At 47.5% G+C, this 17,230-nt stretch overlaps 1 protein-coding gene across 5 annotated transcripts in view; it reads right to left on the bottom strand.

Moving 5' to 3' along the window:
• The window catches only part of DGCR2 (DiGeorge syndrome critical region gene 2), a 71,852-nt gene that overhangs the window by 21,876 nt on the left and 32,746 nt on the right, over nt 1-17,230 (bottom strand). For all 5 annotated transcript variants that reach the window (XM_082417237.1, XM_082417235.1, XM_082417233.1 and 2 more), the window contains 2 exons: nt 1,740-1,865; nt 822-1,032 (listed from right to left, as the gene is read on the bottom strand). In XM_082417237.1, the coding sequence (XP_082273363.1) occupies nt 822-1,032; nt 1,740-1,865 (337 nt within the window). The remainder of the gene's footprint in view (nt 1-821; nt 1,033-1,739; nt 1,866-17,230) is intronic.

Below are 17,230 nucleotides of genomic sequence, written 5' to 3'. Positions count from 1 at the left end.
CCTTTTCCAAGGACTCAACCACCCAGTGAGCTGGGAGTTATCTTTCTCACTTTGGTGATTTGCCAAGCTCACAGGGCATAACGGTGGAGCCTCCACCTGCCATGGTCACTGCACTCCTATGGCAGTGTGGCAGCCTTTGCCATCGTGCAGAGGGAGCACCGGCAGTATGGTGACCCTGTGATCCACTGCCGGCCCCAGCAGTGTGGAAGGGGTCCTCAGCACACATCTGACCCCAGAACAAAGCCCCCTGAACGCCGGGCCTGGGAGAGGCCGGCAGTTGGCCAGTTTCCACGCTTGCTCTCTGATGCTGCGGAGCCTGGGGGTCTAGGCCAGGCTCCGGAGCCAGACCGCCTGGGTTGGAACCTGGCATGCCGCAGTTAATACGTGCCCTGGTCACCACCCTGGGTCCTGTGTTGTCTGGGGGACTGAACGAGTGGGCCCATGGAAGGCACTGAGCACGGGCCTGGCAGAGCCCACTTTCTCAGAAGGATCCCCCCACCTACCTGCACGGCCTGCGAGCCAGGCCTACGAAGCCCCATGTGGAGCAGCCCCTCCTGACACAGGCCCAGACCCCCTGCAGTTGCAGCAGAACCCACAGAGGGGGACCAACGAAAAGGACTGGCCCAAGGTGACACAAGGTGGCAGCCCATCCCTGCCCCTCTGAGAGACTCTGCCCCATCGCAATACCTACCCTAAACCCCCATCTCCATTTGCTTCCAGGGGGCGGGGCTGCTGCGGGCTCCCAGAGGTCACGTCCTGGAGGCCATCACGCTAGGCAGGCCTTGGCACCCCCCAGGCCCCGGGCCCCACCCCGGACTCACTTGTGCTGGTCCTGCCACGCGAAGCTCCGCTCGGGCTGGTCCCATTCCTGGGCCAGGACGAAGCGCAGCTCCTGGTCAGTGGAGAAGGTGGCGAGGGACCCGTTCACACGCTGGCAGGTCTGCGCGGCATCCCAGTAGTTCTCCCCGCTCAGGTAGAATCGGTAGCAGCTGGCCGTGCCCTCGTAGTGGTGCCACCCTGTCGGGCACTTCCCTAGGAAACATGAAGGACGGCGGGGAGTTGTCCCCCAAGTTAGCATCCTCACTCCAAAATGCAATTGTACATGCTGCATCTAAGCAGCTCAGAAACCACCCAAGAAAGGGGAAGCTGAGGCTCAACAGGGGAGCTCTGCCTCCAAGACCATGAGCCTCCCAGTTGTATGAGGCTGTAGCCGCTGGGCAGTCAAGATCAGCCGCTGAGTTCGCTGACTAAAGTGGCTGAAGAGCCGGTAGAACTCCTCAGGCTGGCAGTGTGAGCATTCCCACTACATCACCACACCTAAGCATGTCTACTCAGGAGGGGGTTTCAGCTGTGGTTTTTCTGCCTTTCAATTTTCCTTAAATTTATTTTGTTCTTTTAAAATACTAATATCGTAGAGAGTTCATTAAATAACTAGTTATTTAAAAAAATTTTTTAAACAGAGGGAGAGCCACCTACAAAAGGGTGGGTACAGTTCAGCTCCAAAAGGTAACCACCTCGTAAAAAAAAAGCAGTCTGGTTCCAGAGCCTGGGTTCAGGTCATGGCTTCCTCACTCGGGCTGGGTAGCTTTGGGCAGGTCATTGTGCAGCTTCACCCATCAAAGGAGGCCCTGAAGGGCTATTTTAGGTGGACACCCCGGCACAGCCAAGTGGCATGGGAGAGCCAGGGACCACGTGGGGGGTGAGCCTTTGATCATGAACAGGGCAGGTCTGCAACTTACTGCTGAAGCGGACGGGCTGTGCCACGTTCATGGCATGGAAGTGTGTGGGGTCGCTGCCTCGAGCCCGCCCCGGCCTCGGATCCACAGCCTCCTTCCCATGGTAAGGACGCGCCTCCCCGATCACTTCTGAAAGCAGAAAGAGAGTGGCTGTCAACACTGCTCATGGGGGCCAGGCACCAAAGTGAACCGCGGTGCAGTCAGATGCGGGGGGGTTGGGAGGGCAGGGAGGAGGCAGCACAGATTCCATCTATTCAGGTTTTCTTTAGAACTCTAAAACGTGCCGTTCGTGCCAAATGGGTTACATGAGCTTCTTGCTGAAATTACGCCTGGGCAGTCTTCATTTTTCATTATGACTACGAAATGGGGACTCTCAGTTGCATTTTCTAACAGGCTACTGCGGGCACATCACAGGGTCAGCTACTCCTGCTTAACACCCTCCAGCAGCCCCGGCCCCAGGGGGTTCTCTGCAGAGCCCAGGCTGCTCCCCCACTGGCCTGGAGCCTCCCCTCTTAGCTGTGTGTGGCCCTCCCTGCCTGCTGGCCCCTCTCTCAGCCTCAAGGCCAGGGTCAGGGCACCTGGCACAGGCCCTCGTGTGTAGCAGACCTGGAGCATGGTTAAAGTGTGACCAGAAAGCTCAGGGTGAGGAAGAATGCTAGCTTTATGTGTGGTGGTCCAAGGGTAATTCGCAGGTCTGAGAGAGGAGACCCAGAGAAGCGAGGAGATTTACCCAAGGCAGGAGAGAGTCAGGGGCTATGTTTCCGAGGGGCCTCTGCGCTCTGCCTGCAGGGGGGCGCCTGGTGGAGGATACCGGTACAAGGTCAGCACAGGCGACGAACTTGGTCTGCACAGCTGCACAGACACCACAGACACCTGCCTGCAGCTGGCTCAACAACCTCAGGCCAGGAGGCCGGGGGCGTGGGAGTGGACCGGGAGGGGCGTGGTGCTGGGCGTGGCGTGGCGGGGTGCAGGGCATGGCGACAGGCGGTCCCCACCTCCCCCACCTGCGGGCAGAGGATCTTAGTTCCCCACCAGGGATCGAACTGGGCCCTGGCAGTGAAAGGAGACCACCAGGGAATTCCCTGACACTGTTTTTATTTAATAAATCATCTTTATTTTTTCCCATTATAAATTAACACATATTCAATGTAAAATATTTGAGAAATACAAAAGTTTGAAAAGACGAAACAGATAAACTGTACTATTCTAGAGGTTGCTGCCCTTCCAATCTCTCCTTTCTACACAAATCCTTAAAACTATTGGGATCACGTCAAGCACTATTTTATGATTTGCTCTGCAAGCTGAAGACTATAAATAGCTTTACATATTCTTAAGTGAGTGAAGATCACTTTCAATGGCTGCTCAGCATCTGTGAATAAATTTCTTTAATTACCACAACTCCTAAGGTTCCAAGCTGGGGCTTCCTGCATTTTCTAATTTTTATAGAAGAAGCACATGTGTGTCCTTCTGAGACCCTAGCAGCTTTGTCCCTCTTCCACTAACTACTCAGTAGAGTATTTCCTCAGAGTTTCCACCACAGTCCCTTCCCAGGCAGGTGATGGGATCAGCTTGCCAATCACTCTAACACATAAGATGTGTTCCCAGTGCCTGAGATAAGCTGGACCACAGGCAAAGACCTAGAGGAGAAGCTGCCCTCTTCAAACACTGCCCTGGGTGGGGCGGCTTCAGCTCTCTGGGACTGGGGTGCCCCATGCACACGTCTGGGCACCACCACTCCCCCGCTCCCCGGAGGAGAGACTGCAAAGCCCCTGCCTCCGTCCCTCCAGGGCACCAGGCAGAGGAGTGGGCAGATCCCCGCTGGGCTGAGGGATAAGGAGGGAGGGGAGCAGAGGGCTCCCTGGCAGAGGGCGCAGCCTGGGCAAAGGCCAAAACCAGGCATGCCTGGGACAAGCTTGAAGACCAGCTTGGGTGTAGCTGAAGCATATTTCACTACGCCTGCACTTCACACCTCCCTTCTGCCTGCTCAAACGAGCAAGACCTGTGGTTCCACTTGGTCTTGGCCTCTTCCCCAGACCAAGCACAGCACCTGGGCACCTGGTATACAACCGGTCAAACTGCTCACAGAGGGACAAGGAATCTAGGGCAGAGGGGAGAGAAAGAAAAGGACCGGTTCTACCGGGGGCACCGAACACCAGGTGGCCAGGATGCGGCCGGCAGTGAAGCCATCTGCAGCCCGGGGAGGGGGTGGGGGGGCAGGTGAAACAGCACAGTAAAGTAACCAGAAAGCCTGGTGGCGGTGGAGGACGCTGCCCTGTGATGAGCAGGCTTCTCTGTGGTTCAGGCGGCAATTCTGAGCCTTCCTCTTTCCTCCATTTTCCTTCATATCCAAACGCCCACATCCATCCCCTCATCACTCATTATTCAATGTCCATTACATGCTGCCACCGAAACCCACCAACAGACACAGGCCCCCTGAGTGTCCTGGGGGCCAGAAGCAAGAGGTGAGGGTGGCTAGGGGGAGGCAGAGTTCACTGGATCAGCAGCCTTACAGCCCTCTTAGGACCACCTCTGACAATAAGGAGTTTCCTCTGAGCCCCACAGACAGCGCGGTGGCCAGCTGGAGGGTGTGCGGCCAGCCCCAGAGTGCAGGTTTCAGGGTGCAGACACCCCAGAGCAGCTCTGGGCACTGTCCCAGGCACCCGGCAGCAGGTGGCCCTGACCCCTTAGTGGGAGGTCTCACTTTCACTCCCTGTGGTGGGGACGGGGATGAGTCCAAGCCTGGAACCCAACCTGAGCCCAGCCCTGACGTCTCCGAAGGAGTGCTCCTCTCTCTTCAGATGTCCCTCCCCGGACTTCAGAATGGGAGCCCGAGGAGGAGACCCGGCTGAAACGCTACTGAAAATCCGAGGAAGAGGGAATGTCTGAGATGGGGAGGCAGGCAAGGCCGTGACAGACCTGCTTCAGAGCAGAAGTGTCCCACCTCAGGACCCTCGTGTGACCTCGGGGATCAGGGCAGCGAGAGCTGGAGGCCTCGAGTCCAACGGGGAAACTGAGTCAGGAGTCAGGTCAGGCAGTGTCCTGCTTGCTGCTCCCAACAGCAAGTGGCCGGAAAAGAAGATGATGTGCAAATAAAGGACAAAATGTGAGTGATTCTAATTTGTGTTTCCAGAAACTTAAAACTTGTCCAGATGAGCCTGTAACGTCTCCGAATGAGGGAGAGGGCAGGACAGACTGGAGCCTCTTCAGTGCTCTGAGCTGTCGGGACACATGTCACTGTCCTATTTCACAACAAACAGGTTTAGAATCATGGTCAAAAATCAAATGTCTCTAAGTTAACCAATACTTGCTAACCAATGCAGGATTTCTAAAACCAGGGAGCCAGGAAATACAGTTACTGATAGCATTTCCGTTACGCTGAACACGTTCTTTAAATTGATTCTCTTTCCCCACAGCTGGGGCCAGTCACGTCGCTCAGGGGGATCTCACTGGGCTAAAGGTTGATGGTTTGGGGGAGCCCCAGGGACCACCATCTCTGTCCCTGTTCCATCAGGGACACGCCAACATGAGCACTCTGTCTTCCCATTTTATACCCATGTGGACAGTACATGCGGTACACAGAGATTAACTGCAAAAACACAGCCCTATAAGTTTCAAGTTCAAAATCTGCCTTCCTGGGGCTTCCCTGGTGGCGCAGTGGTTGAGAGTCTGCCTGCCAATGCAGGGGACACGGGTTTGAGCCCTGGTCTGGGAAGATCCCACATGCCACGGAGCAACTAGGCCCGTGAGCCACAACTACTGAGCCTGAGCATCTGGAGCCTGTGCTCCGCAACAGGAGAGGCCGCGATGGTGAGAGGCCCGCGCACCGCGATGAAGAGTGGCCCCCGCTCGCCGCAACTAGAGAAAGCCCTCGCACAGAAACGAAAACCCAACACGCAAAAATAAATAAATAAATAAATAAATAAAAAGAAAGAAATGTCTGTTTCCTAACTTTATCTCTTAAAAAAAAAAAAAAAAAACTGCCTTCCTCCTGCGGCTCCTAGGTCCATGGATGTCTCAGGGCACAAGTTCACAGAAGGGACATTGTACCTTCTGCTACTGCCCGGGACAGGAGCTGAAGCCACCAGTCCCAGGCACACTCCACCTGTGGCCATGGCTCTCAGCTGCCAGGAGAGCTGTGGCAGAAGCAGACTGACCTGAGTGGGGCTCCTCACTCAAGGTCTTCTCAATTCTTAGGTACGTACATCACAGGATGAAATAGAAATCCCGCCTCCCCTCCCCCAGCCCCCTGCTCCTAATCCCATTTCCCACAGAAAATTCTTCAGATAGTTTTAAAATTATTTTTTCTTACTTCTTCTGGTAGTTTAAAAAGAATTACTTATTTTTACTTATTTCTTCTGATAGTTATGTCGGTATTTCCGAATAACAGGTTTACCTTGCTATTTCTAGTGTTATCAATTTTAAATGTTACCCACTGACTTAAGGTCAGGCAGGTGCAGGCTTAGCTCACATACACTCTTACCTTCCCAACAGAGTAGCATCAATTTCAAAACTAAAGTCAGTAGAATAATGTAATAATGTAAGTATTCTCTACTTGTGAACCAAATAGCATACTAAGGTTATTTCGATCCTCTAACAACTTTCTTTTTTCCTGGAGTTAATATTTGCATCAGTTTTAAAATTTTCTTAGCTGTCTGTATATCAACCACTGATTTTTTCAGCTACTACAGCAGATAACAAAGGCTAACAGTAAAACTTTTAAACACTCAAAACACTGTGTCAGAGCCACCGGGCTCCACTTTGTCTCCTGGAATCCCTGCCTACCTTCCAGCTCCAGGCTGAATGGGCTGCTCTCTGGGCTGGGGCTTGGCTGTGATCCTCGGGTCCACTTTGCTACCCTCCTGCACTGGGACCCTGTTTCCTGGACCCCAGGTAATCTCCTTTCTTGCTTAACCCTCTCCTTTTACAAGATCACATCTTTCTAAGAAAGGGTATAGCAACATTTATGAGTCTATTCATATCTAAAACTTCTTTATTTTATCTTCATGTATCATTGATTTCTCTGGGTATAAAAATCCCAGATTAATAACATTTTTGAAGCTTCTGGTTAAAGATATCAGATTGAACAAACACACTCGTTCTCTGAAACCCATTAAAACAACAGTAATGGGGGCTTCCCTGGTGGCGCAGTAGTTAAGAATCCGCCTGCCAATGCAGGGGACATGGGTTCCAGCCCTGGTCCGAGAAGATCCCACATGCCGCGGAGCAACTAAGCCCGTGTGCCACAACTACCGAGCCTGCACTCTAGAGCCCGTGCTCCACAACAAGAGAAGCCACGGCAATGAGAAGCCCGCGCACCACAACGAAGAGTAGCCCCTGCTCCCCACAACTAGAGGAAGCCCGCGGGCAGCAATGAAGACCCAACACAGCCAAAAATAAATTTATTTATTTATTTATTTATTTATTTAAAAAATAAAAACTGGAAAACAGAAGGACAAGTGATAATGTAGAGAAGGTGACCACACGTCCTAAGATGCCTGGTTATGCCCGCTGTCCCAGTACCCCATTCAGTTTAGCATCTGTCAGTCTCAAAATTGTCTTATTTTAGAAGTAAATCACTCCAAATTTATTTGAGCCTAGAAAGCTAAATCCTAGGCCAGCAGCTGGGCAAAGTAAGGAATTTGCAAACTATATACAATGACCCTTAGACCCAGCAATCCGACATTTAAGAATTTACACTGATGATACATCTCCAAAACCCCCTCCAAAACAAAAAAGCCCCCCCCATAACCCCGCATATGCACAAGGTTACTTACTGTGACATTATTTTTAATAGCAAACTAATGAGAACAACCTAAAGGCCCACACATAGGAGACTGGCTAAATAAAATACGGTACATTCCTAAGATGAAGAGCAATATAGCAGTAAGAAAGAATTAAAAAAAAAAACAAAACAACTTTATGAATTAATACAGAGTTATTTTAAGGATATTCTACTGAATTAAAAAAGAAAAAAAATCAGGGCAAAAAGTACACACAGTAAGACACTTTTTTAATGTAAGAAAGGGTAAAGAAAAAGAAACAAGTAGTAAAATATACACATATTTGCTTATTTTTGTAATTAAAAAAATGCCCAAAACTCAGAAAAGACAGGCCAGAAACCAATCAAGCTAGTGGCCTATTGGATATGAGTGGAAACAGGTAAAGGGAAATAGAACTTCTAAGTGTATGTTTTTATACAGTTATGAGTTTTGAATCTTGCTAATGTTTTACATATTCTAAAAAAAAATCAGTTAATCTTGTGGATACACTAAAACCCATGAAATTGTACACTTTAAAGGGGTAAATTTTATGGTACATGATTTATATCTCAATTAAAAAATAAATGAAGATAAGGAGGCAAAGTCCTAAAACTGAATGCAAACATTCAGACGTTAACACATCACACAGAAGAAAACCAGGAATGAATCCGGTGGCTTCTGACTAGACAATGACTGTACCCCCTCAGTGCAACACAGTCTAACATCATAAAGAACTGAGAAGAAATCCTAGAATTTAGTTAGTAGGTTTGTTCTTGGCCGTGGTACAGGAGCAGTAATTCCAAAACTCTTTTATGTGTACTTTAGAATTGGCCAAATGAGTACATATACAGATGGTGCTGGGAACCAGGGTTCTTACTATGGGAAAGGGAGGTACAAATATGAGATGGGGGAGGAGAGGAGGAAATCTAGATTAGAATCGGAGGTACAGCAAATACGAACTCATGATTTAAAAAAAACGTTTTCTTGCGCTATCCATGGAAAGTGCCTAGAAGCAAGGATGAGCCCAGCTAACACTCAGATATTGGTTTCTAAGTACCATTCCTCACCGAAAGTAGCAGGGTTCCTTAAGAGAAATGGCTGATTCCAGGTTTAGGGCAGGAAAAGTACAAGATGAGCCTGGAACATCTTCAAGTGCCAGAAAACAGGAAAGCACTTTATAAAATAATATCATTTGCAAAGTGTAGTGCGTATGGCAGAGTAACAAAAACACCATTTTAAACTACCACTATTATAACTGATTCAGACAGGAATCATCAGTATAAGCTAAAACAGTTGGGTAATACCTAGAATACCCCTCCACAGATTATGTATTCATTACCTATTCACAGATTACTTTTCATTACAAAAGGGGGGAAAAACTATTACAATAGTGGAATCTGGTAGACATTACCTTAACAAAATGATCAAACATAATATCACCAATAATGGGACAAAATGACCTCATGTGACCCTTGATTTGACACTTCATGACCTGCTTAAAAAAGAAAAAAAAAAGTCTCACCGGAATCTAATGATGAGGAAACAGACAAGTTTAAACTAAAGGACATTCTACAAACCGACTGGTGTGGACTCTTCAAGTATGTCAATGTCACGTAAGATCAGTAATTTTTAAAAAGGCTGGGGGGTTTCCCTGGGGACGCAGTGGTTAAGAATCTGCCTGCCAATGCAGGGAACACGGGTTCGAGCCCTGGTCTGGGAAGATCCCACATGCCACGGAGCAACTAAGCCCATGAGCCACAACTACTGAGCCTGCGCTCTAGAGCCCGCAAGCCACAACTGCCCACATGCTGCAACTACTGACGCCCGCGCGCCTAGAGCCCGTGCTCCGCAACGAGAGAAGCCACCCCAGTGAGAAGCCCACGCACCGCAACAAAGAGTAGCCCCCACTCGCCTCAACTAGAGAAAGCCTGCACGCGGTAACGAAGACCCAACGCAGCCAAAAATAAATGAATAAATTTATAAAAAATAAATAAATGATAAATAAATAAATAAAAAGGCTGGGGACACCTCTTGACTAAAGGACAGAGCAAGATGGCAAGAAAATACAACATGTAACCTTTGACCAAATCCTGGACTTAAAAGTTTAAAAAACCTGTAAATGACACTTTTGTGACTATTGAAAAAAATTTCAATATGGACTATATATAAGATAATAGTGTTATAGTAAGTTTCTTGCATGTGAAAATTGTACTGTGGTTACAGAGTGGATTATTCTCGTTCTCAGAAGATGCTGAATATTTAGGGGTAAATGTCATATCTGTAATACACTCTCAAAGGGTTCAGAAAAAAATACACATAGAGAAAGCAACTGTAGCAAAATGCTAATGGCTGATGAATGCAAGTAAGGGCTACAGGAGCGTCCACTGCACTACTCTCAAGCCTTTTCTGGGGATATGAAATTTCTCGTATTAAATCAGGGAGAAGGCAGGGACTTCCCTGGTGGCGCAGTGGTTGAGAGTCTGCCTGCCAAGCAGGGGACACGGGTTCGATCCCTGGTCCGGGAAGATCCCACATGCCGCAAAGCAACTAAGCCCACGTGCCACAACTACTGAGCTTGTGCTCTAGACCCCGCGTGCCACAACTACTGAAGCCCGCACACCTAGAGCCCATGCTCCACAAGAGAAGCCACGACAATGAGAAGCCTGCGCACCGCAACAAAGAGTAGCTGCCGCTCACCACAACTAGAGAAAGCCCGTGCGCAGCAATGAAGACCCAATGCACCCAAAAATAAATAAATTAATTTTTAAAAAAATCAGGGAGAAGGCAGTCCACACACCCAGATCCCAGCCCCTGCAATGGTGTGCTTAGGAAACCTGCCCCCCCTTCACCCTAGCAGAACACGGGGGATTTACTAAAAAAAAGTAAAACAGGGGGTCTCTGGGATGGGGGATACCAGTTCAGCTAAAAGTCATGGTTCTTTATTTAAGGAGGGGACGGCAGACTCCCAGCCCCTCTTCCTCCACTAAGTTCCTCCTTTATTATGTTTAGGTAGTTTCCTTCTATTCCTAGCTTGTTGAGTGTTTCACCATGAAAGAATGTTTAATTTTTTTTTAATATTTATTTATTTATTTTATTTATGGCTGTGTTGGGTCTTCGTTTCTGTGCGAGGGCTTTCTCTAGTTGTGGCAAGTGGGGGCCACTCTTTATCGCGGTGCGCGGGCCTCTCATTATCGTGGCCTCTCTTGTTGCGGAGCACAGGCTCCAGACGCGCAGGCTCAGTAATTGTGGCTCACGGGCCTAGTTGCTCCGCGGCATGTGGGATCTTCCCAGACCAGGGCTCGAACCTGTGTCCCCTGCATTGGCAAGCAGATTCTCAACCACTGTGCCACCAGGGAAGCCCCCAAGAATGTTTAATTTTGCCAAACGCTTTTCCTGCATCAAGAAGATCATGTGTTTTTTCCTACATTCTACTAGTGTGGTATATTACACAGATTTTAGTTTTTTGAACCACCTTTGCATTCCGAGAATAAATCCATTTGATCATGGTGTGTAAGCCTCTTAATGTACTGTTAAATTCTGTTTGCTGGTATTGTGTTCAGGATTTTTGCATCAGTGTTCATGGCACATTAGTCTGCAGTTTTCTTTTGGGAGGTTATGTGTTTCTACAAATTTGTCCATGTCATTTATGTTTCTAATTTGTTGGCATATAATTCTCCACAGTACTCTTTTTTTTTTTTTAAAGATTTTTTTTTTTTTGATGTGGACCATTTTTTAAAAAAAATCTTTACTGAATTTGTTACAATATTGCTTCTGTTTTGGTTTTTTGGCCGTGAGACATGTGGGATCCCAGCTCCCCAACCAGGGATTGAACCTACACCCCCTGTATTGGAAGACGAAGTCTTAACCACTGGACCACCAGGGAAGTCCCCCACAGTACTCTCTTATAATCCTTTTTGTTTCTGTAAAATTGATAGTAATGTCCCAACTTTCATTTCCTTTTTTTTTTTTTTTTTTTTGGCTGCGTCAGGTCTTAGCTGCAGCACGTGGGATCTTCGTGGAGGCATACGGGATCTTTCATTGTTGCGCAGGCTTCTCTCTAGTTGTGGCATGCGGGTTTTCTCTAGTTGTGGCGCGTGGGCTCCAGAGCGTGTGGGCTCTGCAGTTTGCGGCAGGTGGGCTCTCTCGTTGAGGCCCGCAAGCTCAGTAGTTGTGGTGCGTGGGCCTAGTTGCCCTGTGGCATGTGGGATCTTAGTTCCCCAGCCAGGGATCGAACCCACGTCCCCACTGGAAGGCAGATTCTTTACCACTGGACCACCAGGGAAGTCCCCTCAACTTTCATTTCTTATTTTAGTTATTTGAGTCTTTACTCTCTTTTTTCTTTCCCAGCTTCACTCACTTTATTTTTCTCCCCATTCCAGGGCTCCCAGGGCCTCTGGGCCCTTCCACAGCACTGGCGTCATTCGCCATTCGGTGTTTTTACGAAGAAGCTGAGTCTTTTCTCTTTAGTCAATCTAGCTAAAGGTTTGTCAATTTTGTTGACCTTTGGTTTTGTTGATTTTCTCTACTGTTTTTCTATTCTGTTTACCTCTGTTCTGATCTTTATTATTTTCTTCCTTCTGCTAGCACTGAGTTTAGTTTGTTCTTCTTTTTCTACTTCCTTAAGGTGTAAAGTTAGATTGTTGATTTAAGACCCTTCCTCCCTCCCTCCAGCTGACACTCTCTCTCTCTTTCTTAATATAAGTATTTACAGCTACATATTTCCTTCTTAGTACTGTTTTTGCTGCAGCCCCTAAGTTTTGGTTTGTTGTTTTCTTTTCTTTTAAATAAATTTATTTGTTTATTTATTTATTGGCAGGCAGATTCTTAACTACTGCGCCACCAGGGAAGTCCATGGTTTGTTCTTTTCATTTTCATTTATCTCAAGATATTTTCTAATTTCCTGTGTGATTTCTTCTTGACTCATGAATGTTTAAGAGTATGTTGTTGAATTTCCATGTATTTGTGAATGTTCCAGTTTTCCTTCTACTGTTGATACCTATTATAGTTTCATTCCACTGTGATTTATATGATTTCAATCTTTTAAATTTGTTCAGACTTATTTTGTGGCCTAACATATGGTCTAGCCTAGAGAATGTTCAATGTGCATTTGAGTAAAAAGATGTGCATTCTGTTGGTTGTTGTTGGGTGATCCTGTAAGTCCCCAAGGCTCTGTTCACCTTTCTTTGTTCTTTTTGTTCCAAACACTCAGTAATTTCAAATGTTCAGTTTTCAAGCTCACCTAGTCTTTCTTCTGCCTGCTGGAGCCTGCTGCTGAACGCTTCTAGTGAAGTTTTCAATTCAGTTTAGTTTTTTGTCCATGTTTTCCTTCACCTCTTTGAGCACATTTAAGATGGTAGTTTTAAAGCCTTTGTTTAGTATGTCTGAGGCCCACTGTTTCTTGAGGGACAGTATCTGCCACATAATTTTCTTCCTTCAAATGGGCTGTGTTCTCCTGTTTCTTTGTATGTCTGTTATTTTATTGTTGTTGGAAATTAGGCATTTGAATAAATCCTCTCCCAACCTTTGCAGACTGGCTCTGTATTGGGGAAGACCTTCATTAATTAGCAGGGTTTGTTCTAAGCCTTGAGACCAGCTCAGGGTGAAGGCTTAAGGTCTTCTTAGGTCTTTTCTGCACTTGCATTGTGTCTGGTCCTGTGTGTGACCTTCTTTTGATTCTTAAGTATATATGCCTGCTTTAAAATGTCTTGATTTCCCAGAGCCAGTCACCTGCTTCTCAGGGTCTTGGACGTACTACTGTATTCCGCCACCCATAGTCCCTTGCCCCAGGCATCTGCAGGTCTGTACCCAGTTTTTGTGAGCATTGCTTGACACTTTCTGCAGTTTTTTGCAGGCTGAGATCCAAACTATGTAATTTTTCCCTATCTGAGCTCCAAGTCAGAAAAAACAGACATCAGTCCCTCAGGCAGCCCCCAGACAGGTCAGAATGTTGCAAATAAGGTCACTCTGCCTTGGAGGCAAGGAATTTGGAATTGGGTTGTTGCTTCTTTTAGACTGTGCTGTGCCACTGGGGGAGGAAGTGGGGCAAGGGTGAGTAAAAATGCCATGATATTTCCTACCACTTGAATGTGGCTTTTTCCTGATTGGGTGTTCCCATGGTTGCTATAGACTCTGACCGTTTTCCAGAGCTTCCATGAAGTTATTTTAGCCATCCTCTAGTTGCTTTTTGAATGTATACATGGCAGAATGGGGGTCTGAAGTTTCTGAGACAGCCATTTTGCTGACATCAGAATATACTGCTATACCATGTGGCGCAGCCAAAAAAAAAAGAAGAATATATTGCTGAAGTTTTCTTTTACTCCCTGAATTAATAAAATAAGAGCTAACATATAGTGAGGGATTGCTGAGTGCTGTGTTCTGCTCTAAGCACCTTGTGTACATCAATCCTCTAGCAACCCCAAGGTAGGCACTATTATCCCCCATCTCACAGGTGAGGACAATGAAGTTCAAAAAGCATCTTGCCCACAAGACTACAGCCGGAGGAGGCAGAGGCGGGGAACCAGCCCAGGCAGCTTGGTTCTGAGCCCCCACATTTAACCGCTGTTTTACACACAGCAGAGTTAGCTACCTCAGCCACTCTGTGCTGGTCCTTTTGGTCTAGGATGCTCTATCCAGAGTCCAGGGAGCATCCCGTGGCTGTTTTCTTCCAGAGTCTAGAGAGCACTGGCTGTCTTTCATGTTTAAGAGGAAGGTGGTCCAGCTTGCCAGAGGCTCTGTGGGCACTCGCGGGCCAGGTGCTGGTAGGGTTCAGGTGAGTTCAAGGTGGGAACCCTCCAGCTTGTTGATACCGCTTCTACCTCGTCCATGATGCGCCAATTTCTCCAGAAAAGACTCGCACAACCCCCTGCCTGAGGAAACAGACCATTTGGAGAGCAGGGCAGAAGATATGGTCAAGGGTCTCATCTGTCCCCATAGAGAATTTCTCTTAATTCCTCTGTTTTCCACCTCCATGGCTCCCCTCTGCTGAGCCTGGTGCCTCCTATTCTGCAGACTGTAAGTCCAAGTGCTATGTAACAGAAATATAATGCAAGCAACATTTCAAAAGAGATGAAATTAATTTTAATAATTGTATTTAACCCAATATATCCAAAGTACTATAATTTCAACATGTAATAAATATTAAAAAGTATTAATGAGGTGTTTTACTTTTTTGTACTAACTCTTTGATATTCAGTGTATACTTTACAGTTGTGATGCATCTTAGTTGGAAACGGCCACATTTCAGGCACTCAGAAGCCACACATGACTCGTGGCTACCATACTGGACGGCCAAAGTCTGGAAAATAAGCTTCATGTCTGCCATGGAAGAGTCATCTAGCCCCGTGGAGAAAGTGAGGAAGTGAGGAAGCCCAGCCACCCCCAGCCAGATGCCCACCAGACTGGGCATTTAGGGCCTGCTGGGCAAACTGGCTCATTTCCTGGTGTTCTCTTCCCCAAGCAGGCCCGCGGCTGCACTTTTCTCTGCCACATCAGTTTTCACTTTCTTTCCATTGGCTTTTCTTAAAAAACAAACAAGGCTGTCTAATATCTGAAACATTCCAAAGAGTACATGCAGCACTTATGTAAGATGTAAAGCCTAGTAATAAAGTACGTCATGAACCCCCAGCCCCTGCTAAGTCGGTCATCTGCTACAGGGCTGCACCCCAACGTCTGCTCCTCCCACGCTGACCCCTCTGTCTCCCCACCAGCAAGGAACCGAAAGCCCAGGTTTTGTGTATCTGGGCTGTTCAGCCTTTCTTCCTCTTGGTTTACCACACGCGGATGTATCTGAAAATGAGATGGTGCTCAGTTATGCTTGTCTTTACTGTGCTGTGTGTACTTTTGGGCAACTTGCCCTGTCACCTACATTCTGCTTTAAGAGTTTCCGTGTTGCTACAGGAACCTAACAGGCACCTGCTGTCGCTGGATCAAATACTCCGCTGTGTGAACACACATTTGGGTTGTTTCCAAGCTGTACATTAGTATGAATAGCACTGCAAAAATTTCTCCAGAGCTTCCCCCAAATGGCAATCCTGGACCACAGAATATGAGGATGTTCAGCTTTGCAGGTTAATGCCTGTTTTCCAAAGTGGGTGTGTCAGTGCACCCCTCTCGCCAGCAGCCCAAAGACCTCCAACACCCGGGTTTGTCAGACGTTCTCAGTTTCGCCAATCTAAGTATCTGCAAAGTGGGAGCTCACTGTCGCCTCTGGATACTAATGAGGTAGGACATCTCTTTATGTGTTTAGCCACCATTCTTGTTCGTTTTTCTTGTTCGTTGACATGCCTGACTGTCTTTTGTCCATCCGCAGGAGTCCTCTACACACGCTGGATTATAATCCTTTATAGGCTTCCCACTCTGTACTTGTCTGTTCACATTCTTTATTGGGGCTTTTTGATAAAGGGGAGAACTTAATTTTAATCTGGTAAAACTGGTCGTTTCTATTTAAGAGTTAACATTTTTTGTGACTTAAAAAAACCTTCCCTACCAAGGTCATAAAGGTATTCTCCTCTACGGTCTTCCAGGAGTTTTTCTTCAATTAACCTGAAACAGATCTTTCGTACACTGTTCATCAGGGATCTGACGGCATTCCTTTCGGACTCCATCCTTTGTCTAGTGACGGGTAATCCACTTCTGTCTCAAATCAAGTTTCTCTGGTCCATTTCTGGCAGCTCTTCTGTCTCACCAGCCAATCCCTGAGCCAATTGTGAAGGAAGCCTCAGCACTGGCAAGGCTGGTGCGTGCTTCTTTCTCTTCTTCAAAGTGGACAAACGATATTAGGACTTTATCCTTCCACGGGTTTTAGAACTGACTTATCGTATTTCCCAGAACACTGAATCCACAGATCAATATAAGCAGAACAGGCAGCTTTACCACACTGAGCCTTCCTTGCTAAGAACACCCTGTCTCTACTTATTCAAGTCTTCTTTAATGTCTCTTAATAAAGCTGTGAATTCTCCAGTAAAACTTTTACATTCCCATTTGTATCAGACATGGTTCACTCAGGAGAGCAGGGACCACGTAGGTATTTCCAACACAAAGGGAATTTGTGCTTTCAAACAACTGACAAGGCTGGGGGATGCACAAAGAAAATGGGCCACCTCTAACCGTCAATGCCCCCTCTGTGCTGCAGCTGAGAGCAAGCAGGCCAGTCTGCCACCCACCGCTGAGCAGAAAATGCTGCCGGGACCACCGCCACTCTGCAGCCCTGCCACGCTCCCACTGTCTGAGCCCACACACCCACACTGTGCCCAGGGGAAGAAGGGGCCCCCTCCCTTCCACCTTCCAAATGTCACAGGAATGCATCTCAGGGGCTAAACAACACCAGAAGCCTCTGGCAGGGGGCCTGGGTAAGACAGCTCCAGCCCCTGAAAGGCAGGGACTGTCCTGAAGGCCCAGACTGCATCAGGCACACCATCTGCTTTCTACCTCCCCAAAATACTGCTGAAATTACTGATCTACTGTGTCATCTTTTCCCATTTTCTTGGTCCCTGTGGTTTTACATCTTTTCTACTCTTTTGTTAGAATTTTAGCAGCCTTTTAGCGGGACAATGAAATAATCTCTTGTGGTCACTCAAGAAGTCCCGCAGTCCAAGTTCAAAAGCAGCCAGACCTAGCACAGCTAGGACTTCCCACAGATTTACTTAAACTTCACCACATCAGGAAGGTCACAGCTGAGCCCCTGCCTGCACCCCGCACGCACAAAGATATTCAATGACCGGGTGGGCTCCCAGACAC

Source organism: Balaenoptera physalus (assembly GCF_965194825.1).
Source record: "Balaenoptera physalus genome assembly, chromosome: 12".
Taxonomy (NCBI): domain Eukaryota; kingdom Metazoa; phylum Chordata; class Mammalia; order Artiodactyla; family Balaenopteridae; genus Balaenoptera; species Balaenoptera physalus.
Note: the sequence above shows the minus strand (reverse complement) of the source record. Positions and strands in the feature narration are given on the sequence as shown.